Below are 20,297 nucleotides of genomic sequence, written 5' to 3'. Positions count from 1 at the left end.
CACAGAAACCTGGCTGCAGCTCATCTGCGCTCAGGCAGAGGTTAAAATGCAGGGTGATCTTGGAGAGAAGACAACTATGATTTTAAGCTGACAAACTACTCACTTACTCTCTAAGCTCTTACATATAAAGAACTCGTTTACTTCTAGAAATGGGCATTTTGCATCACCACCCAGGCCAAGTTCCACCAAACGTAAGAACAAAGGGTGGAAATCACATGTGATCTGTCAAGCAGAACCACTCATCTCACACATCGGCTGCTGGCACCTTTCTCCCATTTTCCCCCTCTTCATCCACCAGGAGCTCCAAGGACATGGCTTAAAGAGGATGTGGGTCCCCCCACTTCAGCTGGGTCTTCCTCACCTGAATGAGCTTGAGGCAGGTGAGCTTCTGCTCCAGTGTTTCAATCCGAACCATCAGCCGAGATAAGCTGAGAACTTGGTTCTTATCGGAGAGACCCTCTCCATTCTCCAGCAGTGCTTCCAGCTCCCCATCCACCTACCATGGCCAAAGAGAAACAACTCTCAGGTCATACCAAGCTCGTGCCACCCTACATGATGGCAGACACAATCTTTGAGAGCCAAGATAAGCCTCTCCCGAGCAATTTGCCCATATGGAAAAGAAGCCTGGCTTTAATTTCACTCAGCATGGTTGGGTTTCTTTGATCTGGCCTATTATGGGGATTGTTCTGGCTAGCACATATGCCAAAGGCAGGAATCCCTAGACTCCAACATCCATTTTCCCAAAGGAATGGTATGATTTAGATGTATACATCTAATGCCGCATAGAGGAAATTCCAGGGGTACACACCAAAATACTTCCAGTGGCAAGTTGATCTTTACATGTAGGAAAACAGATGTGTACTATGAGATTATCCTTAACTGCCAATAGGTTTACTTCTTTAAACACCTAATGGGTATTCATGATCTTTACAACCAGAGGCACATTCCTCTCCACGTAGACTGAAATATCATCATTCCTAATCTACCCTACTGCTCAGTGCCACTAATAAGCATTTTAAGATACCTCATAAAGGACTTATAAGTAACTTTTTGGCTTCCTGATGCTCCAATACAGTAAATAAAAATGAAGCTACCATTTTCAAAGGTAGCTTCTACCAAAAGAGCAGGTAACAAATCTTATCTGTAGGAGCAGAGTTTTGTATCTTCAAGGACAGAACTACTACATTTTCCAGGAAGCAAAAAGAGCCCACACAGGAAAAACTCCATTAGACTGCATTGTTCAAGCTCCTCTGCACAGTTTCCTACATCTACCAAGTGAATCCATCCCTGCAATTCAGTACGGGGAGTTGGTTCATAGAACCACTTGGGAAGGATTACATGCATGAAAAGCTATAAAAAGACTAGAAAACCAGTCTGGATTCAAGTTACATATTTCATTCACATCCATCTGCAAACACAACTATGAGTGAAGCCAGCACAAACGCGACACATGTTCGTACAAGTTCCTCCTGGAAGCTGTCTTGCCCCTAGGCCACAGCAGTCAAGAGGTTCAAATTTCACATCCCAGCCTGGAGATGGCAAACATCTGCGCCCTCTCAGCTGTCAAACTTCAGGTAACATCCTGAAAAGTGAAGTTGGCATTGCCTGCCTTTCACGAACATTTAGAAATCATGCAACACAAACCAGATTTTTCAAACCAGGTAGAAATTTGTATGCTTTTTAGGAGCACACAGTACTGATGACCAAATACTGTACCTGGGAAAATTCCTCTCTGGTGGGACTTGCTGCTAAGTAAGCCAGAGAAAGAAACAGATTTAACTAAAGCTCCAAGAAAACACAAGTACAGAGGGCACCTGTGAAATAAAATGATACAAATACATCTATGGAAAAGACAGAACCCTAATGCCATCATGAGTCACGAATCACAGGTGACTGCAGAGGTGACCTGAAGACTCTCATACAGAAAATGAAGCCCGGAGTCAACCCTTGGTTGCTGCTGCTCTTAGACATGAATAAGAAGATGCATAGGAGGGAGTCTCAAACTCACCGAGTCCTTCTTGCGGGAGCGCTCCTTTTTCATCTTCCCTCCAGCAGCTCGGATGCTGACCCTGTTCTCTCCTCCCAGGTAACCCCGGCAGTTGGCTGAGCCACAGAAACATTTCTGAGCCTCTTTGCTATTGGTGGGCATAAGCAACAGAGCAGTTTAATAACACATCAACCCCATCCACAGCAAGTTATTTTCCCTTACTCTTCAGTGCATCCTCAGAAGAAAGTGACAGGAACTTCTCTGCATGACAAGGCTTTTGAGGCCACTGAAAACTCAGGCTAAGTCTTTATTTCTTATATAGCTATGGTGACCCTGTATTGTCTCAGCTGGAAACTTCTAGGCTCTCAGCTGCTTCACTTCTAGGCTCTTTATAAGTCAAGAACCATGAATCAGAAACAACAAGTTGGGGCTCTTCGGTCTGCCAACTTTTTTACCACACACTGAAATCAATACATTATTTTTCCTGAAGAATATGTAATCAGGATTATATAACCATTAGGAAAAAGGCTTGCAATTTATACTCAAAACAGAATAAAGATTCACAGAAGTAGTAAGATTCAGGTGGTAGATATGCTCTCCATATACAGCAAAGGAGAGCAGAAGGCATAAATTATATTACCTTCAGGCAATATTACTACAAAGCCTCTGTATTTTCTACTTGACACACCATAAATTTTAAACTACATACCACAGTTGCTTGGGAGAATGGTTGTTTTGGAGGTTTTTTTTTGGTGAGGGGGTCTGTGGGGTTTGGGGGGGGGGGTGTTATGTGCTTAATCCACTGGAGAAACAGGGCTTTGCAGCAGTAAGAACCAGGGAAGAAAACTGCAGGACCTTCTACAAAGCAGAACCTGAGCTCAAGAAGGACAGCCAAAAGATCAGAGCTGGAAAATTCCATGGAGACAAGACTAGACTCACTGAACTCAAATACACACGGTGTCAGAGTGGGCCAATATAGCAAAATGACCCTCCATCAGAGAGACCCTAACAGGGCCACAATAGGAAAGCTGGCTTTGAGCAACCTGGTCTAGTGGGAGGTGTCCATGCCCATGGCAGGGGCAGATGGAACTGGAGAAGCTTTAAGGTCTCTTCCAACCCAAACCATTCCATGATTCTTTGATATTCCAATGCGCCTGAAAATTAAAGAGGCCTTGCTGCAAGAGCAAACAGAAAGCCCAAGTTTGCCTTCCTTATTGAAAGCTTGCACTAGGAAAAGTCCATGACAGCACTTGACACTTTAGCACAAGTAATTTAAAAGTATGATTAAAAATTAGTTTCTGATTCTCCTCCTTACAGAAAGTCACAGTGTTGCAGAAGACAAGATCCAGAAGGAAAAGGAAGAAATGCTCCTTAAACAACTATATTCAATTAAAAAGCTTAGGGATTATAAAATGCACCTACAATTAATCTCATAGTTACAGGTTTCTTCAAGCCTACCAGATGCTGTTTTGTGCTCGTCACAATAAAGACAGTGAAATACTTCAACACACACCTGGACAAGCAGTAATATGAAAATACTCAGCTCAGGTTTAGAGAAGGGAGCCAAAGCCCACACTGGAGCTTGCACACCCGCACTTCTGGAGTCAGCCAGGAAGAGAGGATGTCCTATCTATTGGGGTTTTACAGCTCTGCAAGCATTCGCAAAGTCATAAAACAGGGGTGGGTGGGGAAGAAGAGGCATTATTTAAGAGCACTGCAAAGTCTGGAGCTTGGGTAATTAATAATTAGACAGGGGAAAGAAACAGTCAAGATAATTATCTGGGAAACTTCCACTGGGGAGAGATGATAGGAAGTGGAACAAAAAAAGCAATAAAGTGAATTGGAAAAGACAAATCAACAGGAAATTCCTCTCCCAATCTCCTGTGTTAGAAATGGAAGAGAATTATCCAGGTAGCTTTTTATACAGTTGAATTCCAGTTCAATTCCAATTCAATTTCCAGCTGCTCTGTTAGACAAGGCTTTGTAATGATTTGTTTTGGAGCAAGACTGCAGCAATGCTCACAAAACCCACTTCCAGCAGGTTAAGCAGAGAGAGATGAAACGTACCCGTATCTCTGGAACTGGTAATCAAATGTTAGCTCTGAGCCTGATGGGACTAGTTTGGTGGTGAAAAATCCAACTCTGAGCTGCCCGTTCACAGTCCACTGAGGCAAGGGAAAAACAAGATGACAGCAGTTATTACAAAAGCCAGGCTTGACTCTGGTTTTGCTTTGAATTAATAAGATTAAACCTTCAAACAGCATCACTGATAAATTTAAAGAACAAAAAGCACCAAAGAGAGATAAGGAGAAATGCTTTTCACTCTGAGCTTGCTAAGTCGCAAGGCAGTGGAAGTGAAAAGCCAGCAGCTTTGATCTCACGGTTTACCTTTTGTGTCTCACAGTTTGGTTCACAGCTGTGGTTCATAAAACGAGAGCAGTTTCCTTTCTGGGTAGCATCGATTATCTGAAAAGAAAGGAAGCAACAAATACAGTGAAACAGCCTCCCTCCCTCTGCACTGGCAGAAATATGAAGCAGTACAGCTATGAACATCATGCAGCTGAAAACAACCCACGTAGAAGTTACCACCCTCTCCTGCCCCAGCTATTGACTATATGGTTTGGAGAATGGGTTTTATAGTGATACTAAGTGCCCCCCCCAAAAGAAGATCACTAAGCAGCTGGCACACAGTTCTTAGCATGTTAATGCAGAGTTCTTCAGTTGGGTTGGGATCCTCAATTTTGAATCTGTTTCTGACCCTCTGATAAGTGGTACAGTGACCATGAGGAAAGGGAAACATCTTTGCCATGCACATCAGACTCAAATAAGAAGGTTGTCTCCTGCATCACTGTGTCCTCTTTTTTATAACTGGAAACACTCCTCTGTGCCCCCTTGTGATCACAGAGCAATCCCATGGCAGCTACAAAAAATGCTTACTTTGGGGGAAAAAAAAGTATTTTTAACTCATTTACTGTAAGGCTACCCAGACCCAGAAAGTCTTGAAAGAAGAAACAAGCAGAATATGATATTAAGTGTCTATTTATAAGCTTTGTTCTCAGCAAGAGAGGGCCCGTTGCCCAAGGTAAGCAAGGCTGTGCTCTCTGCGTCACAGCTCTGCAATGCCATAGAGCTGAAGCAGAGATAAATAATTAAGCACATCTGGTATATAAATATTTCAATGTCAGTAATCCTGCACACAGGGACTCCAGCTAAAAGCATCCCAGCTTAACGTAGCTCTGTGAGCAAAGGAAGCAAGGTAACATGGCTTCTTGGTGTTTTCTAGGCCTGTTGTGTTGGGCATCCAAGAAGGCCGAGTTTGGCTTGAAGCATCTTCCCATCATAGGACACAGATATAGTTTCTCTACCACAGAGGTTTGCTCATGTGAAAGTGATGGGCCATACCCCATTCCTTCCCTTGGGAGGACAATTTCTTCTCTCCAAGGACTGGGATACAGTTAGACTGCCAGACTTGTTAAACTAGGATGAAACTGAGCAAAGGGTTAAAAAAAGGATTTAAGAATGTAAGGCATGACAACACAAAGCCAGCCAATATTTTCTTTGGCTCACCACTCACCTCATCATTTTTCAGGGCCATGAAATAATAGTGAATGTTCTTGTTCCGGGCATATTCCTTCACACGAGCCTTGAACTCTTTGTGATCCAGCACTTCTCCACAGTACTCCAAGACAAAAGTGTTGCTGCAAAGCCCAAGGGAAAAAAACCAAACATCACTGCTTTGCCACAAGCAAGAAACACAAAAGAAAAGGAAACAGCCACTGTGGAGATGGGCTCTCTGAATACAACTTGCAGCCTGGTCATCCAGGTTGTGAAGCTACAATTGTTGTATGCCTTAATCTCAGGCAATTCTGATTAACTTATTTTCTAAGATATCACAGAGGCAAGTATATCACAGTTGAAAAGCCCAGACATAAGAGTAAAGCCGCCTTTCAAGCAGGGTTCATTTGATAAAAGAACAAGACCTTGTGGGCCCTGTCAAGAGGACAGAGTATTCAGAGAACGTGCAGGCAGGTGGTTGTCATCAACTGAAATGGAAAACCTGTCTGCACCTTCCTGGTCTGAAGGGTGAAATGAAGGGTCAATAAAATATCCTTTATAGGCACAGGAAAAGTGAATTTAAAAGCAGAGATGGAAGAGAACAAGGAGTTACCTCTATGCCCAGACACAAACTTAACAGGTTGCATTCTGCAGCATAGTTGGGCTTTAAACCCTCCAGTCTATGAAGGCACACTGTGATATGTCTTCCTTGATAGCTGTCGTAAGGGTTCCCTTGCTAAATATCACCCTGAACCCTTTAACTTCTTCCTTGTGCTTACCTGGGGGAGCACCAGGAAAGAAAAAGCTCCTGCCCAGCTCCACTTAGACCAGGCCTTCAGTGTTTTGAGCTCACTCCATTTCCTTCCCATCATTAATCCCTCCAGCAGTACCGTGCTGGCTTTCCAGCCCATGTGAATAAATGATGTCCACCTTCCCCCATCTCTGTGTCCACCAAATGGTGCTAAAGGACCGTATTTTTACAAGGGCATGTAGTTACAGACCAAAGGGAATGGCTTTAAGCTGATGGAAGGGAGATTTAAATGAGACATGAGGAAGTTCTTCCCTGTGAGGGTGGTGAGGCCCTGGCACAGGTTGCCCAGAGAAGCTGTGGCTGCCCCATCCCTGGCAGTGTTAAAGGCCAGGCTGGAGAGGGCTTGGAGCAACCTGGTCTAGTGGAAGGTGTCCCTGCCCATGGCAGGGGGTTGCAATTGGATGAGCTTTAAGGTCCCTTCCAGCCCAAACCATTCTAGGATTCTATGACACATTTACCCCCTTACCCAAGATGGTCTTCACACAATTATCTCCTTCCCATCTTTCTCAATGTTCCTGATACTAGCCCACCTAGCACATACAGTGCTTGGTAGGGTAAGATGCTCACTATCAGCCGCATCTTTAGTACAGCATTGTCTTCAAAAGGAATTCCTAAACCTTTAAATAAAATTGGATCTGGCATTTTCGCACAGGGCAACAGTCCCCATCACTAATACTTCTCTGTGCATGCACTACTCTGTAAACAATAGGATCATCCTCTTGCAAAGGTTACATCCAGCAGCACCAGGGACTCCCCAGATTATGTGGCAAATCTGGAAAAGGAAGAGCCAGAACACCCTACAAATCTCATCCTCTTCTTAGACACAGTTGCTGTGCAACAGAACAGTGATGGGGAGCACTCACTCATTTTGACAGTCGCTCAACACTGTCATCTTCTACATAAACATAGTATGAAGACACTCTCGGTTAAACATATCAGGTTGAGAATGCAGAATTGTTTTCGCTGCATTTTAGATAAGTTGGCATACGTCTCCAAAGCAATCAAAACTCTTCCACGTATCTTCCTGTGAATTAGTCTCATACAGACAATACAGCAGTAAAAGAACTCTGCTGTAAGACCTAGAGCTTTCTCAAGTGTCACAAGCACCGCTGGATTCCTTAGAACTCTTTGTCTTCAACAGAAGCCAAGAAAAAATTAATTCAGAGTTTCCACGGAAATTCACTATAACATCCAGAGCTACAGGAAATCTTTGCACAATTAAGTTCTAGGCAGACTGTCTCAGTCTCTAAGCTCAGTCCCTGGTGCTCTCGAGGATGAACAGACTCACCATGCCCACCCCACAACCTTCTGAGATGGAAATGAGAGCCTGGTGCAACTCTGGTGCACAGCACCGCCTCCCTCATGGCGGGACACCCCAGTGAGTTCATCTGCAAAGTATGTTGCTCATCTGAGGAACAGCACAACCAACTTCTGCTCACCTGCGTGGGTCTGGGAGGACATCCACACCCACACAACCTGCACACTCAAGTGGTGAGGTCAGAACCTGCAGTAGAAAAAGCCACCTGAGTCTTGCTAGCTGGTAGGAGCACAGCAGCTCACTGCAGCCTCTCTCAGCTTCGGACACCTCTCACCCTGCTCCTGTCTGCCAGCAAACCCCATTTTTGTCTCCTGCTCTTCCCGCTGCACCTTGTGCTTCAGGCTCCAACAGCTCTGTGAATACCTTTGCTCCTTTCACTTCTCTCACGCCCTCTCCTAAAGCTCTTTTTACTACTGAGAGTATGAGAAAATACCAGGTTGGCAACACAGAAGGCAACTCCTTGAGTTAGCCTGCCTAGTGAGAAGGCATTCCCATCTCAGAGCTGCTCCTTGCACACACACTTGTAGAGTAAAATGTACCTAGCACTACTCTTCTTCCCAGTCACACTCATTTTTTGAGTGCAAGCTCCCAAATACAACCATAATGTAAAAAATATCAAGGTCCATCCTGCTGCCAACCTAGGAGGGGACCAACAGGGTGAAGCACCACACAGCCCTTGCATTCAAGTCCTACCAGCTTCCTTGTGCCTTACAGTGTCAGTAAATGAACTCATCCAGATAAATATCATCTTGCTTGAATGAAAGAGAGATGGGTCAAACACAGACTCAGATCCGTAAACATGGCTGAGGCACTTGCAAGTACAGCCATTAAAAAACAACAGGCTAATGAACAAGGAAAGATCTCCACAGGGTCTTCCTGTAGTCTGAAGGGGAGGAAAAGGAGGACTTGACAAGAGGGTAATTCTTGCAGAGGTGGGAAGAGCAGAAGAGACACGAACCATTCTGTGATTCTATGAAACCACAGCCAAGGCTGTCAGAAACCCCAATGAGAAGAGCAAAACGGGTGTGGGAGATCTAACTCGCAATTCGTAGACATACAGGTGCCAATAACCGAGAGGGACAGAGCACAAGGACAGTATATAAAGCTGGAAGAACCTCAGTAAAGCTACTTATGTCAATGAAACCAAGAACATGCAAGGAACTTATTTTCCCTTCACAAGGGAGTAAAATAGCACAAGGACGTCATTCAAAGAGCAAATGCTTACGATGGCAGATCTTTGGCAGCTCTCAGCCCCCAGCCTTTCTTCTCGGTGAGGATCACTTCAACGTCTGCATGCTGTTTCTTCTGGAAGCGCCTGTTGGAGCAGTAATCGCCATTTGGGCACCTGGAAGAACTAAGAGAAAGAAATGGAACAAATCAATTCCTAGCAGCACAACAACAATCACTGGAACGGCACACATGGGAAATAGATACCATGTAACCACAATAAATTCAGTGTAAAATCTTCAAATGGGTTTTGCTATAAAAAGCATAACCATCTGACTATCAACATGCAAATGCACACAATTTATTTCTGGAAGGAGGATAAAAACAGTTGGAATGCTAATGTGGCTGTACTTCTATGTCTTATAACCAAAATGGGATGAACTGGCCTCCTCTCCACATTTTATGAGTTCTTTCCCCAGGATATCCCCTTCTCCTATGTCTACTGCCTGGGCAAGGAAACAGAAAACAAATAGATGATGCCAGATAATTTCTCAAGTTCCACCCAGCTGTGACAATCCTTTTGCCAGGTGGGTGAATGCCACTAAGCACCCTGTCCCCTGCCTCCCTCTCATATGGAGCAGCAGCTCTTTCTCCTCCTAGCCTCTCCCAGAAGACAAAAGGAAAAAACACTGTAACCTGTTGAGGCTCTAGGGAGAAGAGAGATGCAAAAGGAGAAAGAAGAGGAAATAATAATCACTATATTCTGAAATGGTTTGGATTAGAAGGGACATTAAAGCTCATCCCGTTCCAACCCCCTACCATGGGCAGGGACACCTTCCACTAGACCAGACTGCTCCAAGCCCCATCCAACCTGGCCTTGAACACTGCCAGGGATGGGGCAGCCACAGCTTCTCTGGGCAACCTGGGCCAGGGCCTCACCACCCTCACAGGGAAGAACTTCTTCCTCAGATCTCATCTCAATCTCCCCTCTGTCAGTTTAAAGCCATTCCCCCTTGTCCTGTCCCTACCTACCCTTGTCAAAAGCCCCTCTCCAGCCTTCTTGTAGTCCCTTTAGGCAGTGGAAGCTGCTGTAAGGTCCCTCTGGAGCTTTCTCCAGGCTGAACAAGCCCAGCTCTCTCAGCCTGTCTCCATTGCAGAGGTGCTCCAGCCCTCAAGAGTATCTTTATGGCCTCCTCTGGACTCGCTCCTTCAGCTCCACATCCTTCTTCTGCTGGCGGCCCTGCATCTCAGGTAGAGAGCTACATCTGCATTCCTGACTCCCTCCAATGATGCTTAGAGGACTATAGCTAAGGCTGAGGAACAGAAGACTCACAGCATTTGTAGCAGTTTTTAACAGGAGGCTGCTATGGCCTAGCCTCCTGAAGATCATCTGAAATCAGATTTAAATATTGGTGTGTAGGCTCTGAAGATGGTTCCACACTAGCCAGTGCACTGTCACTGCCAGGGAATTCTCTGTGATTTTACGGACTCCCAAGTTATCTCATGGACAACACTGCCCAACTCTGGCAGCTGCTGAAATGCTGCTTACCACTCTATCATGAGCAGGCGATTGAGACAGTCTTCTCCACAAGCAACCTCCCCCTGAGCTCGCTCTTCTTTGGAAAGTGGAGGGCATTCACACAGCATTCGTTTAATATCCCGGTGAGATTTGTTCTTCTTCCTATGGAAGACAAGTCATTGAAACACAGGTTAGACAGCATCTGGGTAGAAAAATTACTCCTCAATCTTTATCAGTTACTATAAGAGGAAATCAATTTATTCTATAGAAACTAGACATATGGATTGATTACCTCTGGAGAACCACAGGAAGATACTCAGGACACTTGGTTTGCTTTGAGCAGGAGGTGATGAGGTGATGATTCTCTGATCACAAAAGATTTAACTTTTTTTACTTCCGCTCAATGTCCACAATCCAATCTATTTTCACTGTGGATGTGCACATGCACCTACACCCAAAGGAAGAACTAAAACCCCTTCACTTTGTTACACAAGAAACCAATTTCCAGAAAATTCAGATCTGAGTTTTCTACTTTTTTATGTGGTGAGAGGATTTCTTGCCACATAACACAAGTTCTAAGATTTAAACTAAAAGGGTAAACTTTGATTAGCCTCCCATGAAACACTGTATTCTGTAATGATATACAACACTTACACAGACAATCCCTAAAGATCCCTTCCAATCTCAGCTATTCTGTAATAGTTCACTTGGTTTCACTAATCCAAAGGTCAGGAGAAAAACTATATTCTAAAATATTAACACATAAACTGAGCTCACATCACATTTTCCAATAGCATTATTCTAATAAAGCAGATTGTAGTGGTTAGCTCTGCTTTACTGTCAAATAAGATGGTGAAAAAGGAAAGAAAACTGTAGTTACAGAAAAGGTAGGGCATCAAAGGCACCTACTTATTTTAGTTGCCATGTGATGACAGGGAAATGGTTTAGAGTGTGGATCCCAACAAGACAAAAAAAGCATAAGGAAAAAAACGTGGATTGAAATAAAGAGCAGGTTTTATCAGCATAGAGGTGGTCAATATTCAGACCATGAATCAAAAATGTATTTTACAAAGCATTTTATAAAAAAAAAAAAAAAACAAAAACAAAAATCCCCAAACATTTTAAGGAACAAAATACGTGGCAAAACCTTGAGTGTTAAGACCACAACACATGAAGCCCAAGAGGGGTATAAATTCAAGCATCGCCTTGTCCTCGTGCTGCGTGAGGGTGCCCTCGCTGCTGGCGAGCACTTGGTGCCTGATGGTCCAGCAGGGAACCACCGTTACTCAACCACCCCTGAGGAATCATAAGATGAAAAAGGACCATGAGGTTAACTGAAATGGCAAATTAAATAGGCATAAATCATCAGGAGGCCTTGTCGTAGTCTGTGCCAGGAGTAAGAACTGGTTACATGCTCATAAGGAGCTCCTACCTACACGTTAAAGCCAAAGCAAGCATGGTTTTGGCAAGGACGAAGGTAGTTAAGCCCTAAAGCAATACACCTACTAATCATCCTTAAAGCTAGGAAATAGATAATTTTATTTTCCAGGGATCACATCCCATTCAATGTTCCCATGCAAAAGGGAAAAGGATAATCTACAGCTAACAGCTACCCACTGATATTTCAAATGACAGTCTCTTAGATCTAAAATCACTCATTTGAGATGACAAATAATTACATGCAAATAACCAAGGCCTTTGAAAATACGCTTAGTTTGTCCAAAACCTTTCCCACACCCAGATTTCCCTGTGTCTTTAGAGCTGGCATCTGGAGACACTAAACAGACAAGATCTGGCAAGCCCAGACATGCTGCTGCTACACACTGCTCTGGGCTCCAACACAGCTGCACCAAGTTGGTGCTGAACAGTGGGCAATAAAGCAAAAAGCTTGGAAAATAACTTAATCACTCTTACAAACTACCATGGGTACAAAAATAACATGTGTACTTGGGGCAGATGCCAGTAATCCCACATGTGCAAGTCCTGCCTGATACTCAAATCAACACTAGAGAACGGGCATGCTGCAAGACAACTGAGAAGATGGTACAAATATATCATCCTTCCGCCACATCCTCCCATCTTTTGCCTCTTTGCATCACCAGGGCCTGCCTGGGCCTAACTGGGGGTTTCTGTTTAGGAGAAGAAACCCAGGGTGGATTAAACACTTGCCCAGCGTCACCTCCTCTATGAGCAGCTTTGCCTCATGCAGGGACACAACATGCCTCTTTCTCCCTCCAAACATTGCCCATAAAAAACCCACCAAACTCTCACAGAACCAAATATAAGCTGAAATCTGAAATTGCTCCAAGCAAGATAAAAAAGGGTAAAAAAAACCCTCAAGTTACCTTTCAGTCAAATACACGTTCTCCTCAATAAGGTCAAAGTAACAGGGCATCTTTCCTTGCTTGGCAAACTCCTTCCAGCGCTGGGGGTCTCTGAAGTCATCCATGATACACAACCGACCAACCATGGAGGCGTCCTGTGGTGCCAACTCCACTTGCTCCCCCTCCAGTTTTGCCTTCTTCTTCTCCCTCGAGTCCACGTCACTCTCAGAGTCACTCTCCAACTCTGGACGCCTTTTTTTTGGTGGACCTCGTTCTTTCACATCACTTTTTTCCAACACCTTCACCTCCTCCTTCTTCTCCCCACCAGGCACCGGCTCCTTGGTCGAATTGCTGCTGATCTCATGTGCCTGCACAGAGCCTTCTTCTTGCTGTCCAGGCATCTGGCTTTTACTTGAGGGGCTGGGAAAACGAGGCTTGCAGTCATCATCCCAACGGTCATCCTCTTCGTACTCCTCGTGATCCTCCGTTAGAGAATCAGGTACTTGCCCTTGAATTCGTTCACAATTAACTGCAGGTCTGCTAGCAGACCTCACGTCCCAATAACCATTGCCTTGCCAGTAACTCTGAGAGCCACCATATGCCCCTGAACCCGTCTGGTACACATAGCCCGAGTAGACCCCAAAGCTGCTATCTGGCTGCTGGTAGGTGCTACTGGGCTTCTCTGGCTGGGAAAAGTCCCAGCCCAAGCCACCCAGCTCCTCTGTTGTTTGAAAACCATCCAGCCTGGTGAAGTCTCCAATACCAGACTGGTTAAGCCCACCCTTCCCTTGCCTACTGTCTGGCTTGGAAGGGCTCATCTGGTGCTTATCAGTGCTCTCAAAACTCTCTGACAGGCAAAATGGCTGCTCAACCTGTTGGCCACTCGGCCTACCAATGGACATCAGCTCCTTCGACATTATTCTCTCATCTGGGTTGGGTTTGCCATGGGAATCTGTCGTTAGGTCTGCCTGACTTGTACTGTCAACACCGTCGCTCTGAGACTGGCATGTATCCATCCGCAGTTCCTCCATCTCCTTCCTGCTGAGCTCAGTAGAAGTTGCTGGACTCTTCTCCATCCCTCTAGGAGAATATCTGCTCTCTACTTGTGGACCACCTTTACTCGCCATAGTCTCCAACCTCTCTTCATAGTAAGGTCTACTAGGCTCCGGTCGCTCATCATCCCAGTGATCGGAATAGCGCCGATTGCCCTGGCTGCTCCGCAAGTTGCCAGGGCTGCTCTCCTCTATAGCAATGGTTGAGTTCTTTGGTACAACCACAACAGATTGCAGCCGTTTCCGTGGTGTTCCATCATCAGAATCCGACTCCTCCGTCTCACTGTCTTCACTGCCCCCCTCAGTGTCACTATCCCCTGTGTCAGAGTAATCATCATGGCCATCAGGAACAAATTCAGCAGCATTGCCACTGCTGTCACATGTTGGGGCTTGACTTACTGTCTCTGTTTCTTCTGTGGTGACAACAACATCACAAGAGGGAAAAAAGGCATCTGGAAAAGCTGAAGCCACTAAAGGCTCATTTCCCTCATCCTTCTCACCCAATACAACAGGACACCGAACTCTTACATCATCAAACCCAACACCCTCAGTGGAAACAGCACTTTCTTCTATGACCTCTCTGCTGCGGTGCTCCAGCGGCACTTCCGAATAGTACGAATGCTCATCTTGGAACGATGGCTTGCTTTTTGCCAAACCAAAATCAACGTGCCGAGTCTCCAACTCCAGCACATCTTCAGTTTCCGAATGCTGGAGCAGCTCCTGATGTCCATCCGGCGGTGGCACATCCCATTTGGAAGAGACACTTTCCTCCGGGATAGGATGGTCTGACCTGAGCCTCAGGGAACAGCCATCCTGGGAGAAATCCCTGCTTGAGCTCTCCACTGCCAGGCTAATTTTATGGGAAGGATGACTATTCTCATCATCACAGGCAGACTTTGAGAGGTGATCCTCCGTGCTTTCATAATCGCACGTAACAGTCTGTGGCTCTACCTGCATGTCCAGAAAAGACTCAGATGTAACTTTTAAATCTGCTGGTTCTGCTTCAATTTCGACTTCTGAATGATACAAAGCAGGGGCAGCATCGTCTGAAATGTAGCAAAAAAATGGTTCTTTGGTTTTATCGCACGGAGTCGCCTGATCATCCAGCCTTTTAAGCACAGTTTCAGGATGATCTACATTCACAACGGGCAAAGGGGTGACTTCCACTTGCTGCTGCGGGACTGGAGCCTCTGCTTCCCTACACAGACTGTTGCACTCACTGGACTGGACCCGAGAATCATCCAGCTCTTGCTCTTGAGATGCGTATGTGTTCTCAAACCCATTAGACGGTAAAGGATATGACGAACTTGCCTTCACAACAGGCGATACTTCTGACTGACACAGGCTATCATCAGAAGATGGGATGACATCCTCTGGTTTGGAGGCACTGGAAGTTGCCAAACTTTCAGCCTTACCCTCTGGGGACCCATTTACACTCAGCTCTGTGGGAAAACACATTCTTAAGTGATCATGTTTTATCTGTAATAGAGTTTCTTGCTCCTTAACACTGCCATGGCATTCATTTCCTGTAAGTTCCTCAGACTTTGAGTTAGCAAAACCTGCTTTCGATTCGTCTGCCTTTTTAAAAGCAGGCAAATCATTTATCTGGTTTAATGGAGAAAGAGTCTTTTCCCTTTCATTTTTTTTCGCAATGGACACCCTTATTTCATTGCTTTTTAGACAAGAAGTCTCTAAATCTAGAGAATTAGACTGCTGTTTTATTTCTTCTATCGATTCTGTACAACAGAAAGAACTCTTAAACTTATCAGGCTTTGGTGCAGGGGTCTTTGTAGGGGTGGACTTATAACGGGAGGAATTCACATTACTGTCGGGCTTAGAATGGGATGTCCCCTTTCGATAGCCTAGCTCATCAAGGGGAGAGCACCTTTTGGTTACTTCACTTTCTGAAGTCCTTTTTGAATCTCTATCTGTTTTCAAAGAAGACCTTCCTCTCCTCTCCATGTCAGCATAAGACGACTCTACTTTGCTATCCCTGTCCAACTTAGAGTAAGAAGACCTCGAGTCTCTGTAAGAGGAGGAGGAGTAGGATGATGTACGCCTCGAGTCGCTTGATCTGGAATGTGTCCTCCTGTACTCATCCTCTGAGTCCGAACTGTCTCGTGCCCTGCTGTCCGCATATGAACGGGAATATCTCGACCTTTCCCTGTATGGGGAGCTCCGATAGTATCTGCGGTCTGATTCATAGTAATGCGAGCGCTCCGACCTTGAGTAGGAAGAGCTGGTTCGGGAGCCTCGATCAGATCGGGAACGGGAATGAGAACGGCTTCGCCTTCTCTCTCTGTCTGATCGAGAGCGGGAGGACACATACCGTGAATCTCTGTCTGATTTTGAATAGCTCGAGTACTTCTCATCCCTGTCCGACCTGGAGCGCGAGGAGGACTTCCCCACATCATCACTTCTGAGGGACGTGGAGCTTCGCCTAGGATCTCTCTCCTTTTCTGTACTGGATATCTTCAGCTCATGTGACCGTTGGCTGGAGGAGGTCCTCACCGAATCTTCATCGGACTCGGAGCCCTGCACAGTTCCATCAGACTGGGAGAACTTCCTCTTCGACCCCTGCCTCCGGGAGCAGAGGGCAGCACCCTTCGAGCCATCGGAAACCTCATCCTCTTTCCCAATATGGGAATCTTCCTTCTGTGGAGTTATTTCCGTCTGCTCAGGCATGTTTTGAACTACACGTTCTTCCGAACCACGTGATACCACATCCTGCTTGATATCCAGCTCCAGACCCTCCTTAGGCACCACATGGCACAGCTCCTTCGAAGCAGGAACTTCAGCTTCCACTGGCGGCGTCAGCAACAGTGTTGACATCAGCACTACCGGCAGCTGTGGCAAGACTGCTGCTGCAGGAACAGGCATCGATGCTGCTGGAAACACTGCTGGTGGTGGAGGAGGAGGAGGAGGAGGAGGAGGGGGAGGCGGTGGCGTTGAGGAAAAGTCCGCAGCCAATGCCACCAGTTCTGTTACTGGTGCCACAGCCGCCGCCGCCGGCGGTAGCGTTGTCACTGTAGCTGGTGGTGGTTTTGCTGTGACATTAAGTAAGTGTTTTTTAAAATGGATCTTCCCTAATTCTACCTTCGGTTTTGGAGGCGATGACTCCTCAGCAGAGCCAGCGGCATCCCCCAGGTCCATTTTAGTTTTGGGGTTAAAGTCAGTCTGAAGGGGTACTGCTGGGGAGTTCTGAGTTTCATTTTGTTTCTCGTTCCCGAGACCAGTCAGAAATCTATTCGGTAAGGTTTTCTTGGTTAAACTGAAGCTGAAAGACACCTTTTGTCTTCCTTGCTCCTCAAGGTTAACCTTTGTTTTTGTGCCTTTGGGCAAAAAGCGACTTGAAGCAACGCCTTTAAACACGGGGCCCTTGATAAAGCCAGCTTTCTGCACGGTTTCAGGCTTGCCCTGCAAAAGATAAAGAAGTTGCAGTTAGAAGAACCGTTTTGGGGGTTTTACCAGTTTTACAGGCACACTAAATAGTTTTCTTTTATCTAGTGAATTTTTCATGGCAATAAAATAGAAATTGATACCCTGGGCTGGAGTCTGGGACAGCACAGACATGATGCCTTTTGTGCCTCACTCTCTCTTGAACAAAATCAACTACCCAGTCAATTCCAGTTTGGAGCAAAACCTCCTTTGGGTCTTGGGCTGAGGCTTAACTGACTTATTGATAACAAAACTAAAAGTCCTTTTTTGATATAATTCTTATTTCTTTAAAAAAGAGCTAGTTTAACATATAAAGTTAAATGAAGAGATAGTACTGCTTTATTTACGCTGTTTCTATGGCCTCGGGCTATAAAATACCCTGGACTTCTAAGATCTACGTGCATTTGTTTTCACATCCCAGGAGGCTGCACCTGGATGCATTGAATTTCAGCATAAATCAGACTATCAAGAACTACAGCAACAATTTTAAGCCCTGTCCTTTCCCGCCTCCCACTGACAGCATTATCTCAATCAGTAATTCCTAATAAGTTTCCAGGCTGAGGCATACTATTAATAGAACAACCTTCAAGAATTCCCATCAGGACCCAGTCGTGCATGATGACTTTGTCACCTCAAGGCCAACCAACTATAGCACACTGCTCATGCATCTCACCAGAAGCTAACTGCTGTCTTCTGCCCAGGATCTCACTCACCACATTGCAGTGAGGACCATGTTACAGAAAGTCTGCTTGGTTTTTATGCTAATGAGCCAAAAATCATCTTCTATAGGACATTACACATAAATACAGGCTGGGGGAGACAGGACTGAGATCAGCCCTGAGGAGAAGGACTTGGGGATGCTGGTTGAAGAGAAGCTCACCATGACCTGGCAGAGTGCACTTTAAGCAACCTAGTCTAGTGGAAGGTGTCCCTTCCCATGGCAGGTGGTTGGGACTGGATGAGCCTTAAGGTCCCTTCCAACCCAAATAATTCTGTGATTAAGCACTCAGGATCTCCACCAGGAAACCTGCTGTGACAGCACTTGCAACTGTATCCTAGCTTTGGAAATGGGGCAGATGTAGAGCAACAAAGTGCCTTCAACATGGAAACCTCCTACCCTATCCAAGTCTGAGATTAGCAATTCTCAGAGCATAAAACACCATTATGTTTACCCTTAGTATTTCTTCAACTATTTTAAGGCTTAAGGTTTGTCTGTGTAAAACCTGTGTCACAGGAGTGCAGTCCCTAAAGACGAGTATCACGGCACCATGGTGAAAGGGTGCTCTTGTCAATAATCTTTATACCCTTAAATCCAAATTGCATTAGCGTAATGAAATCTTGTGGGAGAACCATTAAGTCCAAAGGAAACAGTTGTAGCCATGTAAAAATCTGTACAGAGCTGGGTTTTACTCCCATAACTGCTGCATGAACACATCTTTGGCAGCAGCAGCAGTTTTCCTGCAAGCCACTGTGAATTGTTATGTACTTTGTTATCCTTTAACTTTTGTAAAACAACGCATCGTTGCTCAGGCCAGAAGCACCATAGTAAATTATTAAATAAGATGCTGGTAGAATGGAAACCCCCACCCATTCTATTTGCACCCCTGGACATTACATACACAAAAATGTCCTTGTGTCTGAGGAAACACGTGGGGGTTTATTTTAATGGTGAAAACCACACCATGGCCTCCACATGACTAGACTTTTGGCTACCCAACCCAGCAATGTATATGCATTCGATGTTCTGCAGCAGATATTAATTGCATTCTAGAAAGAATGGGTGCAAAAAAATTAAAGTACTCTTTTAAAATGGGTGTTATTTATATGGGTGCGTTTTCATGGCTGCTTTAAACGAGGGTCAGGGCTAAAAGGGGACTGAAACAAAGTGACCCTGAAAACAAAGTGTATGCCCACAGGCTTGCCCGGCTCTGAAACATGCTCCTCTCTCCACAACTGCCTCACAACCGTCTCCAGAAAGTCATGTTGAAAATACCATCCCTGTTTCCAAAAGAATCCACACACCAGAAGTGATCCAGAGACTAATACCCAAGTGAATACAAATTAATTCATGGGAGAATAAAAGACACAAACAAGTGTCCAGCCTGTTTGATAGGAGCTTTTACATGTCTGAATGCTACCCAGATTACCCTCCCACAGGACACTGGTCTCAGTCTCCTGAAGAGCAAAGGAACAGCATTTATTTTTTGGGTTTGTGGAGTCAATTATTATCCCTACAGGTCCAGAATTTCCCATCTTCTTATCCCAAACTGTGTGTATGCCTTGGGACAATGGAAGAGTAAGAGAGCAGGTTCCTATCTTTGACCATACCTTGATGTCTAACGGAAGAAGTCTCCACAAATCTGAATCCAAATGCTTATCAGACTGGATTCACCAATCATACCAGTTATATATTTAAATAAAAATAAATTTATATTTAAAAATATAGTAAAGAGAGTGCATCAGCATTCAAGAGTCTTCTGATGAGAACTATTGTGAAATTGTTTTGCATGCAAGATTCCCGGTTGTGGAAACGTGCCAATGTTTTGATCAAAATGTTTCTAACTTAAAGCACAACAGATCTGAAATCTGAGCTCACACATGAATAACGGGGTTTGGATACATCTACCTTTACACAAAACACAGCACCTGGAGGCAAAAAAAGGAGCTGTTAAGCTTCCACTCCTCCCCCTTCCGTAGTGTATTCAGCAGAGATTATACATTTCAGAACAAATGTTTCACCCTCATGTGCTCAACCTTCCAGGGATTTTTCTTCTTAAATAACACCACATTTAACAAAACATGACTTAGGAAACTTAACAGGTAGCAATTACTGGTAAAAGCTCCCTAGCAGGAGTTCTCCTTCTTTCATGTTTTACAGAAAGGCAACATTCCCCAAAATGCTGCTGTGAGTATTTTACAGAAAGAAAAAGGTGACACAAGTTCCTTTGCATATTCAGCAGAGCTACACTATTACTGAGGCAGCAGCGATCCCGCAGCTCTCAGTCTGCTAGGAATACAGGGAGGCCACACAGTATGCTGACCAGCACAACCAGAGCAGATATGAATTACAGGATCATAGAATCCCAGAATAGTTTGGGTTGGAAGAGAACTTAAAGAGCACCCAGT

The 20,297-nt window shown here is 45.0% G+C and overlaps 1 protein-coding gene across 2 annotated transcripts in view; it reads right to left on the bottom strand.

Annotated features, from left to right (window-relative positions):
* Window positions 1–20,297, bottom strand: part of SETD2 (SET domain containing 2, histone lysine methyltransferase) — a 63,295-nt gene that overhangs the window by 26,968 nt on the left and 16,030 nt on the right. For both annotated transcript variants that reach the window (XM_034065590.1, XM_034065597.1), the window contains exons 3-10: window positions 12,703–17,150; window positions 10,388–10,519; window positions 8,897–9,025; window positions 5,562–5,685; window positions 4,376–4,453; window positions 4,055–4,152; window positions 2,009–2,135; window positions 362–496 (exon numbers count right to left, since the gene is read on the bottom strand). In XM_034065590.1, coding sequence (XP_033921481.1) covers window positions 362–496; window positions 2,009–2,135; window positions 4,055–4,152; window positions 4,376–4,453; window positions 5,562–5,685; window positions 8,897–9,025; window positions 10,388–10,519; window positions 12,703–17,150 — 5,271 coding nt within the window. The remainder of the gene's footprint in view (window positions 1–361; window positions 497–2,008; window positions 2,136–4,054; window positions 4,153–4,375; window positions 4,454–5,561; window positions 5,686–8,896; window positions 9,026–10,387; window positions 10,520–12,702; window positions 17,151–20,297) is intronic.

Source organism: Melopsittacus undulatus, chromosome 1, assembly GCF_012275295.1.
Source record: "Melopsittacus undulatus isolate bMelUnd1 chromosome 1, bMelUnd1.mat.Z, whole genome shotgun sequence".
Taxonomy (NCBI): domain Eukaryota; kingdom Metazoa; phylum Chordata; class Aves; order Psittaciformes; family Psittaculidae; genus Melopsittacus; species Melopsittacus undulatus.
This window is presented reverse-complemented; position numbering and strand designations above follow the sequence as displayed.